Source organism: Chelonia mydas, chromosome 2, assembly GCF_015237465.2.
Source record: "Chelonia mydas isolate rCheMyd1 chromosome 2, rCheMyd1.pri.v2, whole genome shotgun sequence".
Classification (NCBI taxonomy): domain Eukaryota; kingdom Metazoa; phylum Chordata; order Testudines; family Cheloniidae; genus Chelonia; species Chelonia mydas.
The window spans coordinates 86,281,735-86,296,108 of NC_057850.1; the positions used below are offsets into that span (position 1 = coordinate 86,281,735).

Genomic DNA, 14,374 nt, shown 5'->3' on the forward strand with positions numbered 1-14,374 from the left:
GCTCATTGCGTTATGCTGTGTTGCTTACACATATGTAGTCATCTCTTTTCCTACACTACTTTTCTGCACTGTTTCCAAAATATGTTTCATATCCATTTTGAGTAACATTCTTGGATTTCTCCCAGATCAATCAAATATAAATCACTTCTGCAGAAAGCAGGTTTTGCCACAAGGAGGAGGGGGAATAGACTTCCTTCCTTGGTGAACTTTTAACTACTGCAATTGCATTTTACTGTAAATGGCTTTGAGTAGCAAAAGCTAATAGAAAAGAGTCTGATTTTCTTTTTTAAATAATGAGTAGGAAATTAAGTCCCTGATTGCACTGAAGAATGTTCTCACTGTGTCAGTTTTATGAAGGTGGTGGTCTCTGCCAAACTGCAGGGGTTTGGGTGCAACTAGTTAATAATCGGGAATTGCTTGTATCTGTTTCAGAGCTCATTGAAGAGAAGAGGCAGCCGAGAAATGCACAAAGAAAAGAAGACATTCACACAGGTACCATTTTCAAGAATATGTGATGATTTTCATAGTCATGTGACAGTTAAATGGGGAAAACTCAAAGTCTCTCTTTACTGGGTGTTGACAGAACCACCAAAAATGTCAAACAGACCTGATTAGACTTAAATCCACTGAGACATTTCAGATAATTTAGAGGCAATTTAGGACGTGAATTTGCTTTTTAAACTATGCAGCTCTTCAGTTTTATTCTCATCTCTGGTATCTAGACTCAGGCTAACGGTTTTCTTCAGGAAAAGAAAATCACCTTGCCTCATAAAGTAATTGGATCATAGCTCAGGGACTAACTAAATTTATACATGGTGCCAAAGTTTTTGTGATAATGAGCATTGTGGCACCAGATGGAGTTCACACACTGAAACAACACCTAATGTGTTCTGGTGTCAGAGCCCAAGGTTTGATTTCTCATGTGAGGTGAACAACATGTGAACTTAAAAATATTTGCTTCCTCTAGCTCAGTTAACATAAAGAGGCTGTGCTATCCGCCCTCCACACTAGAATGCTGATTTTATTGAATTTCCATAGGTTGATTCTCCGCAGGAAAGCAGTCGGCCCGGATTCCTTTCCTTTTTGTGCTGACTGCAGTGGTTGAAGTCTTTTCTAGTCTCCATTCCATTAGCTATTTAATAATGCTGAGTTGGGGGCAGGGTTTCAGATCACTGTGAAGAGGAGTCAATAGCAGCATCACAGCTCCGTTGGAGAGAGAGAGATTGTACCTCCGGTTTTTCTCTCCACTTCCCCTCAGCCCCCATCTGCAAACTGAGTATATAGATGTGATTTCATCCTTATAGGTTTTTTCTAAGTTGATGGAATCTTAACATCCATTGATTTGTAATAATAATAATATACTTAGCACTTTATGTCCTCACCAGCCCCTGCTGCATGGGTAAGATGGGGGAAGGGAGATTACTGCACCAGTGGGATCTGGAAGCACCCAACCTGCAGAGGACACAGGCAGACAGAATGCTGCCTCTGGGGAGCAAACGTAGGAATTCATCGGAAGCAGCCTTTGAAAGGGTGCAACGTACTCTCCTCCCAAAATGCCAACTGATGAGCAGAGACAACTGGTAACTCTCGATGGTGGGGTGGGGGCAAAATTTAAAGGTCGGGGGCACATGATCGCCCCATATGTTGCCTGTGGCCCCTCTCCAACTCCCCCTGCAGCTCCCACACCCGCTCCAAGCTGGCACCACCTTGCCTCCACTCCCTTCACAGCTCCTTCCACACTTACTCTCCCATCGCCTCCCCACTACAGGCTCAGTGCAGACCGGATCGGGCTCCAGACACCTACTGCCAAGCAGGTAACTGCAGCTGCAGGCGAGGAAGGGATGGGACTCAGAAGGCTTTGCAGCGTCCCTTCTGGCAGAGCTGCGCTGTCAGCCCCATCTCTCTTCCCTGCTCCGGGCGACTCTTAGTGGAGCTCAGTGGGAGCACTAGGTACTGGTGCCTTTCCCAGGCACATCCCCCTGTGCTGCACTCAGCCCGACTCCCAGCCTGGCAGAAATCTGGGAGGGGGAGCACATGACCTCGTGTGCCCCCCTGCAGCATCATCTGTGATGAGGATGATTGTTTAAATGATCAGCTATTTGGGGCCGGGGTTTTTTTCTAACTGTCTGTAAAGCACCTGGCAAACTATTGGGTTTATATAAATGATTATAAGCGAGGGCTTGGTCATGCCCACTTCGGGTTGTCTGGTGCTGCTGGGAGCACGAATGTTCTTTTTCCATGTGCTCAGGGAAAGCAAGAAGGTTCACAAACAGAGTATTCCTTATGCTCCCATCCCCAGCCCCTCCCACCGCAATACCCCAAGAATAGTCAGAATTTGGTCCTATGCCTTTATAAAGAGCTTTACAAATATTTACTAACTCACTCTCACACCACCTTGGTGTTGGACAGGTAAGAAAATATTATAATCCCCACATTGTAGTCACAGAGAGGCTAAAGCCCAGATCCTCAAAGGTATCCTCATTGAAATAAGTGGGAGTTAGTTGCCTAAATACCTTTTGAGAGTCTGGACCTAAGTGACTTGTCCAAGACCACAAAGTGACTCTTTATGTCTCATATCCACTCTTTCCTGGAATGGTTTTACAAGCAAAGGTGACCACGAATTTAGATTCTAATAATAGATTGATGCTATCTGTGCACTTAAATATTCAGAGACTACATCAGGACCAATTTCTCACTTACTGTGTGTTCACAGTGGGAAAATATGCAGAACTGTTCCATCCTCCGCAGTGCAGACCCAGTAAATACCCTGTAAAATTATTTTTGCCTTGAAATAAAGGGAAAACAAAACAGAAGTCTTTTAGTTGTACTTCTCTACCATTAAGTGTATTGAAGAAAAAAAGTTTCTATGCAGCAGAGCTACAGAATGGAGCTACTTGGTAAATGCCAGGCAGCAGTCAAAACACAAAGGAAACAGCACAAGATAGGAGGATTGGTACTCAGCCAGCTGCTTGGGTACTGTAGCAATGGTACCTTGTCATCAGATTCCCAATGCAATAAATGCTTAACCATCTTCTGCCTGGAAATACCCTTAAGCAGGTGGTGGTGAGGAGATGGTAGTTTGTCTCTGTTTCTCTTTGTGTCTTCCTGCCAGCAAAAGAAATACCATATTTTTGATCAGATCCTCAATCTCATGACAGAATTTATGCCAATGGTGGGCAACCTGCGGCCCATCAGGGTAATCCACTGGTGGGCCACAAGACAGTTTGTTTACATTGACCGTCCGCAAGCACAGCTGCCCACAGCTCCCAGTGGCCATGGTTCGCCGTTCCCAGCCAATGGGAGCTGCGGACGGCCGTGCCTGCGGATGGTCGATGTAAACAAACTGTCTCGCAGCCTGCCAGCAGATTACCCTGACAGGCTGCAGGCGGGCCACAGGTTGCCCACCACTGATTTACACTGCATAACTAATTTTTGTTTTATCCCCACCTTTTCCCTTTGAATATCTTCATGTTCTATGTTGGCCTAATTTAGATTGCATACTCTTTGGGGCAGGGTCCATCTTTGTTTCCAAATCTCTCTGAAGCTAGCTGCAAAGTTATGCTACAGGATACTAATAATCATGATCAATAATCAGTTCACAAGGATCCTTAATGGTCTCTTAAAGTCAGTGCCTAGCACTGTTAGCATTATGACACATCTGTATTATCACTGGCTCTGCTTTTCCTATTGAGTCTGGCGTACATGCAATATTTAGGAAAGTTTCTGCATGCCAGATGTGAGATATAACCAGACTGTGTCATAGCCCTGATTTTAACTGCTGTGATTTCAACCTCTTGTTCCTCCAGAATGTCACAAACGCTATTCCTCCCCTTCTTGTCTCTTTAGTGGTTTAAATAATGTCAATTTCAGCTTAATCCTCCTGATTTATTAATTTCCTTAATTTGCCATATTTTTTAAACCTGTGTTATCAGCATGGGTGTCCTACATACTACTACTTTAATATTGACTTCAGCTGGTCAAGAAATCATTGATATTTCTTGTACACAAAGCTTCTGAAGGGACATGTACATGAAAGTTGGAATCTTATACTTCTGTCATGCATAGACATTACTGACAAATCTGTTCTGAGCTGAGCATTCTATCTCCTTGGAAAAGCTCTTGAAGGATTGGGATTTTCTGTTAGCATGCATGTGAACTAGGGAAATAGCTATGTCACCTTTCCAAATGGAATCCATATTTGGTAGTTGGGATTAACATCCAGCAATTCTGTTGTCTTATATCTGTCTTTTTTCCCCAGGATTTTAAATGGAAACAACTTTTATTTTTTTCGTTTTGCTTTGTCAGTTGCGAAAAAGATTGTTAGACTTACTATTATCTATCATACTTTAACACTTTAGTCAAAAGACTAATAATATGATAAGAATAATAACCAATCGTGCTTTTCTGTAGTTAAAACAACACTTAACTGTGGAAGTATTCAACTTGCATTGAGCAATGAAGTTGGAAACAAGCATTAAGGGCCTGACTCAAAATCCATTGAAGTCAATGAGAATTTTTTTTTTTCTTTTTTTAAAGCAGACACATTCATCTTGTATTGCCTCAAGAATGGCTAGGTGACTATTGTTTATAGGCTTGAAATCCAGTGCAAATTAAGTCTGAAATTCTCCTTGACCTTAATGGGAGCAGAATCAAGCCTGTACAGCTAACACCAATGAAAAAGATATGTGTGGTGTCTGAGGCTTTACAGTGTGTATGAATGAAGTTATCAACAAAAAGGAAGATACAAGAACCTGGTACACAGGAATTTCCAGAAAAACATATAGATTGCTGGGCGTGGCGGCCAAAGAAAGCAGACAAATAAGATGAATTCTATTGGATTTCAAAGAAAGCACAAAGGGAATTTCATATGGGAGCATTTATGGCTGTTTTAAAAAAAAAAGTGGGACTGGTCTAAATTTTATTTGGTATGTTCTCAAGAATACAAATAACGGTTCTTAATTTCCTTACAGATGAATCCAGCACTGATCTAGATATAACTGTTCTTAAAAGTAAAGTCTATAATGGTGGTGATAAACTTATTGTCTGAACAAAAAAGAAAAACAATGCATTCTTTAGAGGACAAAACCCCATTCAGCAGCACTGAATAAAGATGTTTTACCTTTAAAGGCAGATTTAGCCAAATCAAGCAAAACCTTCCAGGGATTTCTGTGGGAGCTGCATGAACTTTTGTCTTGGCTGAATTTGGTACTTAATTTCCAACAAGTAATTGCTAGTGAAAGATGCAAGCAACTTGCAAACGTATGTGACTTCACAATCGAAGCTCTTTGTGTGTGCGCTTGTGTGTAAGAATGCAAATATATTAACACAGAGAAGGAATCTATTGTAATCACTCTCATTATAATTCTTAGTAGTTTATACCTTCTTGAATGTATTTATAAAAAATCAAAGTATTGGTGCCAGAGCAATTATGACCACTGTCTTAACCAATCAGCTCATTTGTATTTGTTTTGATCTGTTTGATTCTGGTATTCATGCTCATCGCTGAGCTGACTGGCAGCTTTGATTTTTTGGAGGTGTATGAGTCGTTTGTTTACCTATTTCATGTTATTACTTAGCCAGTTAGTAACTTCCTTACTATTTTTTAAAAACATATCCTGCTCCCAGGGAAGCCAGTGCCAAAACTCCCACTGGCTTCAGTGGAGCAGAACTGGGCCATAGTTGCCCAATTTACTCTGTTATAATTGAAATTAAATAATTAGTGTATATTTGAACAGAGGTAGTGGTAGATTATTGTAAGTAATCTAACAGATGTTGATGATGATGTAATGATGTGTACTTTAGGAATTAAACTCCCCCAGGCAGATTGAATAGTCTTAATTAGTCTTAAATTGGGTGAAAAATTAAAATTGGCATTTCTTCTTCTGACTTTTGTTTCACTTATTGTGAGTTGTAACAAAATTGTACTTGTGAATTGTAACACAGTGGTGCCAAAACTGAAATGGAGGGTCCATAGCTTATTGTACATGTGTCCTCGTGGCCCTCCCAGCAGCGCTGACAAAACCTACAACCTCAAGAGCTTATCTTTCAAAGGCTGCCTTCCATAATTGTACTGATGCTGACAAGTGTGTCTCTTCTGAGACCAAACGCCTACATCTCCATGACAAATAATAAAAGTGAATCATGCAAGAGAAGAGTTCATCTTAAAATTTACTTAATCTTGCCTCTTATTTCTGTGTAATACACACTGGAGTTGGGATTTAAAAATATCCCCAAAACAAAATCTCGTATTTAAGAGACTGTGCTTGCTTTAAAGTGAGGGTTTTCTAATGGGCTAGGTTTGGATTTTACAGAGGGTTAGTGCTAGGGTGACCCTATTTCCCGAAACTGAAAATGGGACACTGGGAGTGGATATAGTCCTTCCTACCCCAGTCCTTCTCCCTCCTACTTTTTTCCATCCCCTACTCTCTGTCCCTCTCTCTGACCCACTCTGCTCCTATTTCCCTCCTCCCCTGCCCTCTCCTCACTTCTCTGCAGTGAGAGAATATGAGCCATCTGGAGTCACTGTGCCAGGTTGGCCCAAGCCAGTGTCACAGAAGCAGTGCTTAATTTGTGCCGCGGCTGAGCCCTGGCACCTCTAGGCTTGGCAGGTCGTGGCCCTGGCACCTCTGGGATCCCAGCTAAAAGCCGCCACTGTCCAGCCTCCCACCTCCAGCCTCCCACCGCTGCCAGCAGCAGCACAGAACTAAAGGTGGCAATGCCACCGTACTATGCCACCTTTACTTCTGCGCTGCTGCTGGAGGCAGCTCTGCCTTTGGAGCTGGGCACCTGGCCAGCAGCCGCCTTTCTCCAGCTGCCCCAGCCAGTGCTTAATTAATGCCGGGGCACCTCTTTTGTTACAAATTAAGCACTGCACAGATGTCACAACTTTTTTTGGCCAAACTGGGCATTTTGTCCAATTTGCTCTTGCCCGAACATTCCTCTGCACGGTCCTAGGGTAAGAGCAAACAGGACAAATGCCCAGTTTGGCCAAAAGGTCATGATGTCTGGGACGGAGCTTAAAAAGGGGACTGTCCCAGCTAAAACAGGACGTATGGTCACCCTAGTTAGTGTATTCCTTTTCACTGTCACCTCTGGAGAGCTGGGCTCACACATAGTTTAGGTCACTGGTGATAGGATGGTCACATCCTATTTCCCAACTATAGCAACAACAATCGTGCTTCTCATTTTCAAGACAATTTACAAACATTTCCTGTGTCCCAAAATGTTGTGAGGATTCTTTAGTCAAAGTCTAGTGCATCCTTTTCATTATGGCAAAACAACTACACAGTTTGTCACACTTCAGAATGTTTGATGCACTGCTGAGAAGAAGACTGAGTGGAGAAATGAGGCGCAACCTCATTCGTACAGTTAGCCTCTGCTTCATGCATGCTAAAAATTATCTAATTTATAATTAAAATGAAAAGGGAAAAAAGTTCAAACAAACTACAACACCATTTCATTTGAATCATTTTTTGTTGTTCATAAAGCTTTTGCAATCTTCTTGTCTGCAAAACACATTAACACAGTTATGCTATGATTTTTCTATTCATCTGGGAACTATGTTAATTTCACCAGGCCCAAGCCGTAAACTGTATCAACTTTATCTGTGATTTGCACAGCATGCTCTCTTTCAATTGTATGTATGTTTAAAATTTCAAAGGAAAAAATGTGAAGATTTTGGTACTTAAACAATTGATTATGCCTTTATTATATAATAATTCTTTTGGTGGGGGCCTCTTCTTATTGGTAGGAGGACAGCGCTGACTTGAAGTGCCAGCTTCAGTTTGCCAAAGAAGAAGCAGTGCTGATGCGTAAGAAAATGGCCAAGCTGGGGAGGGAGAAAGATGAACTGGAACAGGAGCTCCAGAAGTACAAATCCATCTATGGAGATGTGGACAGTCCCCTCCCTACTGGGGAGGCAGGAGGGCCACCCAGCACCAGAGAGGCTGAGCTGAAACTTCGTCTGAAACTGGTGGAAGAGGAAGCTAACATACTGGGCCGGAAGATAGTTGAACTGGAGGTGGAGAACAGAGGTATTAAAGCTGAGATGGAGGACATGAGATGCCAATATGAGAGAGAATGTCTTAGCCGGGACCATATTTCAAGTATTCCTACCTCGCCATACGGTGACTCCATGGAGTCAGCAATAGAGCTGCGCCGTCACTTGCAGTTTGTTGAAGAAGAGGCGGAGCTGTTGAGGAGATCGATCTCTGAGATTGAGGATCACAACAAACAACTAACCAATGAACTGAACAAATTCAAGTTCGAGCCCAGTCAGGAGTCCAGTTGGCTGGATGATGGTGCCTCTAAATGCAGTGGATCCCTACAAGAGGAGCTGAAATCAGCGAGGATGCAAATCAATGAACTGAGTGGAAAAGTGATGAAACTCCAGTATGAGAATCGTGTGTTGATGTCCAATGTGCAGCGCTATGATCTTGTCTCTCATCTAGGGCTGCGCACTTCAAGTCCCAGGGACAGTGATGCTGAGAGTGATGCAGGAAAGAAAGAGAGTGACAGTGAAGAGGGCCGCCCAACACAGCCAAAGAGAGAAGGACCCATTGGGGGCGAGAGTGACTCGGAAGAAGTTTATGAAAAGACGTCAGGTTTTGGGAGCGGTAAGCCATCAGAAGCTAGCGACCTCTGTTCTACTGAGTTAATGAGAGTGAAAGAGGACACCGAGTCTTTAATTAACATCAAACGAGAGGCTGAACGGCTTGAAAGGACTGTGCTCCGTCTCATCACTGACACTGATAGTTTAATTTATGATGCCAAGGTGCACATCACCAGCAGTCCTTCCTCTGAGCAGGGTTTCAAAAGTGATGGAGAGAGAGGTGAGGAAAAAAATGAACCAGAACTTCTGGACACTATCAATTCAAGGATGAAAGCTTTCCGTAAAGAACTACAGACCTTCCTGGAGAAGGTTGATCACATCGGGGAAAGCCTCAAAGAACAAATAGAAGACCTCTCCCCTTTGCCCCACCTGACAGAGTCTTCCAGTTTTCTGTCCACAATGACATCCATGTCTCGAGACTCACCCATTGGTAACCTAGGAAAAGAGTTAATTACAGACTTCCAGGTAAGTGGGCTTCTTCTTTGCTTTCCTTCTGTTTGTTGTTTCTCTTTCTTGCTGGCATTGCTACTCTAGAGCTAATTTCCCACACAGCTGCTTTATGATTTCAAAATGGCAGTGTATTACAATCTAAAATGTAAAACAAACCCTTTTTAATCTTTTTATGCTCAACTACTTTCGTTCAGCGGTGGTTCCTCATGGCAGAAAGGCTAATCCAATGAAAGCAATAGGTATCTGGGTTTTTTGTTGTCTCTAGAAGCAACATTTCCTGATGCAGATGTGATTAGTTAAAAAATCCAAAGTAAATTTTCCTGTCAAAAGCAATTAGAAGCCTTGCCAATGTAGTCAGAGTTCTTTATTGTGCTCTCTTTTAAAAGAATGAGGTGTGTTCTCAAAAGCCTTGCCAAAAAAACAAAATAAAATAAACTTTCTAAGTGATGTTTTTTGAAAAGCCTGCTTACAGCTCACTCACATAACCGAGGGGCAAGTGAGAAGCACTAGCCAGCGAAGGACTGCCTTTCGTAAAGCGTTGCCAATGGGCGCATGTCTCAACTGCCACACTGGATATAGCTTTTCTGCACAGCACAAGTAAGGAAGGAAGAGCCTTGTATCCCGTATCCTTCATGACTTGTATGCTTGCTGTTGGTTTGACTCATGCATCCTCATTGCATGCGCCTCATAACCAGTGTTTGCATTCTTTTTTCCTCTCTTTCTCTTTTTTGCTTTTCAGATGTTTCAGCCCATCATTTTGCTCATCCTCATTTTAGTTTTGTTCTCTTCACTTTCTTATGCCACTGTATTTAAGTTGTTTTTTCTGTTCACGCTTTTCTTTGTCTTGTAGTTTTTTTTCCCTGTTGTCTACCTTACCCATTTTTGTTTTCTTTATTCCCTCCTGTCCTTTGTTTTTGTTATAAACCGCCCATGCACCTAACAGTCCAAACTGAGGGATCAGATGGAGTGGCAGCTCAGCCAAGATCGTGGAGAGGAGCAAGAGATTCACCACCACCGAGCCACCACCGAGCCACACCGCAGAGCTGATGGAGACATTAAACTCTACAGGCCAGGCGACAAGGGCTGTTTCAGTCTAGAGGTCAGCACAGCAGCCCATTCTACTAACTGCCTCCTGCTGCCGTGGAGGGGACATAAATTTCAGCCACAGAAGTGTGGGGAGGGTGAACAAGTGTGGGGAGCGTGAAACACTGCAACTTTGCTGTGACGTTTTCAGCAAAAATATTTAAATATTCGTAAATTTCACAAAAGCAAATGCACTCTTGTTTTGGGGCTTATCACACTGCTCCCAATAGCCTGGCTTGGTGGAAGAATAACATTTGGCTCAAGGCCCGAATAAAATAAAATACAGTATGCTCTCTGGAAGGGACTTTGTGCCCTTGTGGGAGATGGGTGTGTCTTGTGCTTCCATGCCCCCAGGTTTTACTTGGATTTTAAAATTTTTGAAGGCTAGAGGTGCCCAGGATGGGGCTGTATAGTGCACAGCACTTTAATTCCCAACAGGCAGCAGGACAGCATACAGTCTCAAAAAAATTAAACAGAATTGTGAGATGCTGTGGATCTGACATATTTTTATATTTGTCAAATATAAAAGCTAACACATTTTTATTTTAAAATCTCCCCCACGCGGAGGCTCAAGGCATGCTTTGCTCTACCAGGTTAAAATATAGTTTAAACTGATTTGGTATAAACAAAGATTGGCTACGACAGGGGTTCTTAACCTTTTTCTTTCTGAGGCCCCCCCAACATGCTATAAAAACTCCACGGCCCCCCTGTGCCACAACAACTGGTTTTCTGCATATAAAAGCCAGGGCCAGCATTAGGGGGTAGCAAACAGGGAAATTGCTTGGGGCCCCTGCCACAGGGAGCCTCAGGAAGCTAAGCTGCTCAGGCTTTGGCTTCAGGCCCAGGTGGTGGGGCTCAGGGCCTCGGGCTTCAGCGCCATGCGGTGCGGCTTTGGCTTTCTGCCCTGGGCCCCAGTGGGTCTGATGCTAACCCTGCTTGACAGACCCACTTGAACCTGCTTGTGGCCCTCTGGGAGCTCCGGACCCCTGGTTGAGAGCCACTGGGCTACAACATGGTTTCTGCTTTTTTTTGTAGTGTCTGGTCAATGTCCTTACCTAGACTAGCAAGTGGCATTTAAACACTGTTCTTCAGATTAACCCCATTCACACTGACCTGCCAAACCTAGAACTGGTTTAAATGGAAATAAGGAGTCTTTAAAGGGAGCTCAGTTTAAACATGGTTCTTTAATTCTGAAGCTCCATGTAGATAAAGACCTTAAGATATACAAGAAGCAGATAATTCAATCTGGAAGAAGGAAGATGCTCCCTGTGAGAGCTGGTAATTGTGATTAACAGACAGTAGGCACTAGCGAACAGAGGCGGAGCGGGAGAGGGGAGGCATGCTCCTCACTGGCTGGTGGCCAAACAGCTAAATTCCATCCTGAATTTCAAAGGCAGAGTGGCTGTCCTTCACTGAGCACAGGTAATTTGTTTTTTTACCTTCTTTCCAGCAGCTGATGTTGGTAGCATAAGAAGTATTTAATTTACAGCCTCTCCCTCTTTACCCATCAAAGGTAAACTTCAAAACAGATATCTGCTAAAACATAAATAACAGTAAGTCAGTGGTTGGGAGTCAGACTTTCTCCTTAGATGTGGAAATCTGGAAGATGAGGGAGCTGAGTCCTTTGATTCAATACATATCTGGAACAATTGTCCCTAGTGAGAATTTTAGCAAGTATGGATCAGAAAATGACTGGAGTTCATGTTCAAAATCTTTCTGTTTAAACACTCTTACCATTAGTAGTTCCCTGCTGCCTAATTTTTAACCTTCTCTTTGTATTCTATCTTGTATATAAACCCTATATTTATCGAGCTACATGACTTGGGTAATTTTGGCACAAATGGTTTGCCATCTACCAAAATGAGATGTTACCTAAAGTAAACTGTCAAAAGCTGAGCAGATGGTGAGAGTAGTTTTCACATCAAGGAGACCTTAGCCTGGCACACAAAAGCAGGTAGCTATAACTGAGGGTACAAGAATATCCACTCAAAGTCCAACTGTGCTGGAAAGGCGAGTATGGATGGGACACTCATAAAAGGGACCGAGGTAAGAAGGCATTAGTGACAAGCACACTTGTTTAAATACAGTTTATTGAAGCTACAGGGAACTTTACATCACACTGTCATATGTTGAAATGATTGGGTATACCGGTGGTTTGAAATGCCATGAAGATCATCCAGGATTCCACCTTGGAGCTGGGCATCTACATAGTTATTGGTTTCAGAGTAGCAGCCATGTTAGTCTGTATCCGCAAAAAGAAAAGGAGGACTTGTGACACCTTAGAGACTAACAAGTTTATTTGAGCATAAGCTTTCGTGAGCTACAGCTCACTTCATCGGATGCTGTAGCTCACGAAAGCTTATGCTCAAATAAATTTGTTAGTCTCTAAGGTGCCACAAGTCCTCCTTTTCTTTTTACATAGTTATTGATTCAATAGAGAAAAACTGGATGAAATTCTATGGCCTGTGTTATGCAGGAAGTCAGCCTAGATAATCTAATGTTCCCTTCTGGCCTTGAGGTCTATGAAAACATAAAATGGGAGCCAAATGAAGCATAAAGTTCCCCAAATGATTTTTTTTAATTGATTTTGCTTTTCCTTTCTTAAATTTATTTTCTTTGAGCCTGAGTTTGCAAAATCTGGAAGCACTAAGTCACACATTTTTTTGCCAGGTGAGTGAGCAGAAAACATAGTTTTCAAATGCAAAAAGTTATTTTTGTCATTGTAAAAAGTTGAGATGAAAAGCCAGTAAATTCATGCCCAAAAGCAGAAATGTCAAAAAGTAAACTTCTACCTGCTTTTGTTTCAGGAATGAAAATTTTCACACAGCTCCAGTAGGTGATAATGATTGGCTTTCTTCTTCTTGTGTGGCCTTTCAAAGAGATGGACATGTTTCAGTTATGCAAACAATTCTTTTGTAAGCAAGCAAGTCCATTTTTTTCCAAGCCTAATTTTAAAGGGAACGTTTCCCATGAAGTGCTGAGCAGCTTCCATTTACGCATTTCTCCTGTATAAACTATTTGAAAAATAAGCATTGTGGGAGCCTAATTGTTTGATTAAATTCAATAGATGAAGACTGCCTTATGCCTGAATCACCCTGTAGCTTAACTGTAAACATCTGCCTTTGTTTGGTCTTTGCACTGCTGTTAGTGTAACAGTATTATTAGAATGTCTTTGCATATTAAAGACTTGGGTTAGATTCACAGTCCAAGGGAAATTATTTCTTGAAATTGTCTTAAGAATGGGACTTTGTTTTCTTGCTGAAAACAAATAGTTGAATTGCTTTGGCAGAGGGGAGGAGGCCGGCGCCCACTGAGGTGAATAGTCAATACATTACTCATGGTTTGAGCTCTGTTATGATGGGTGGGAGAACTGGTTCTGTAAAATCCATAGGGAAAGCAAGTGAATAAACAAGAATTGTTATCCGTAAAAGAGGCAGAGGGATTAGAGAAAGTAGCACAATACTTTAAGAAGCAAATGCATAGAACAGATCAAAGATTGCTATGGCAACCTATCAGATAGTGAAAACTGACAAATATTTCATCTGATAAATTTAATCTCTTTTTCTGTTAGTGGAATATCTATAAACAGAGTGCAATTTCCTCATATTTTTTCAAATGTAGTAGACAATTTTTCCTCCTTTTTTTTTAATCTTTGGATTGGTCACAAACAGTTTGCTGTGAGTATTTGATACTCGATGTTCTAAAAGTCAAGTTGTATTGCTTAACTGAGGTTAGGCAGATAAACCACATGGTGTTGCTTCTGTTTCTCAGCTGAATGAGTGCATAAGCACATCTGGCACAAATAGTCAAGCATAAATTTTAAATTTGGATTTTGTGATTACTCACATATACAACTTTCATATACTTTGCACGTACTTTCTGTGAACAAACATGGCAGGAAATTTTTGCCACTCACACGTTTGCAGGAAGTGAACACTAAATCATAACCAAGGCAAAATCCTTTAAAAAATCTTTTTGGGTAACTTTTCATGAGAAATGTTTTCACCAAGTTCTAGTAGTAAAGGGTAACAATGAAAGATGTTTTACGCTTAGATTTTAGAATGGACTAGTGAAAATTGCTTTATCTAGTTTTGCTATTTAGTGTCCTCATATTAAATGTAAGCAGCTATATTAAACTAATTTATGGGTTGAAATTAAATCAACCAATTGTAGGTATTTGCAAGTGAAATGTGTCACTTCATCCTTAATTCCTACTTTGTATCTACATGG

At 41.8% G+C, this 14,374-nt stretch overlaps 1 protein-coding gene across 10 annotated transcripts in view; it reads left to right on the forward strand.

The window, feature by feature from the left end:
• MTCL1 (microtubule crosslinking factor 1) overlaps window positions 1–14,374 on the forward strand; it is a 175,179-nt gene that overhangs the window by 95,052 nt on the left and 65,753 nt on the right. For 7 of the 10 annotated variants that reach the window (XR_005224366.2, XM_027824780.3, XM_027824781.3 and 4 more), the window contains exons 4-6: window positions 433–492; window positions 7,751–9,076; window positions 10,005–10,160. Coding sequence is in view for 9 of the 10 variants with exons in the window: in XM_027824780.3 (XP_027680581.2) it covers window positions 433–492; window positions 7,751–9,076; window positions 10,005–10,160 (1,542 nt within the window). In the remaining variant the exon portion in view is untranslated. The remainder of the gene's footprint in view (window positions 1–432; window positions 493–7,750; window positions 9,077–10,004; window positions 10,161–14,374) is intronic. The other 3 variants (XM_037892843.2, XM_037892844.2, XM_043539863.1) reach the window with 1 other exon arrangement.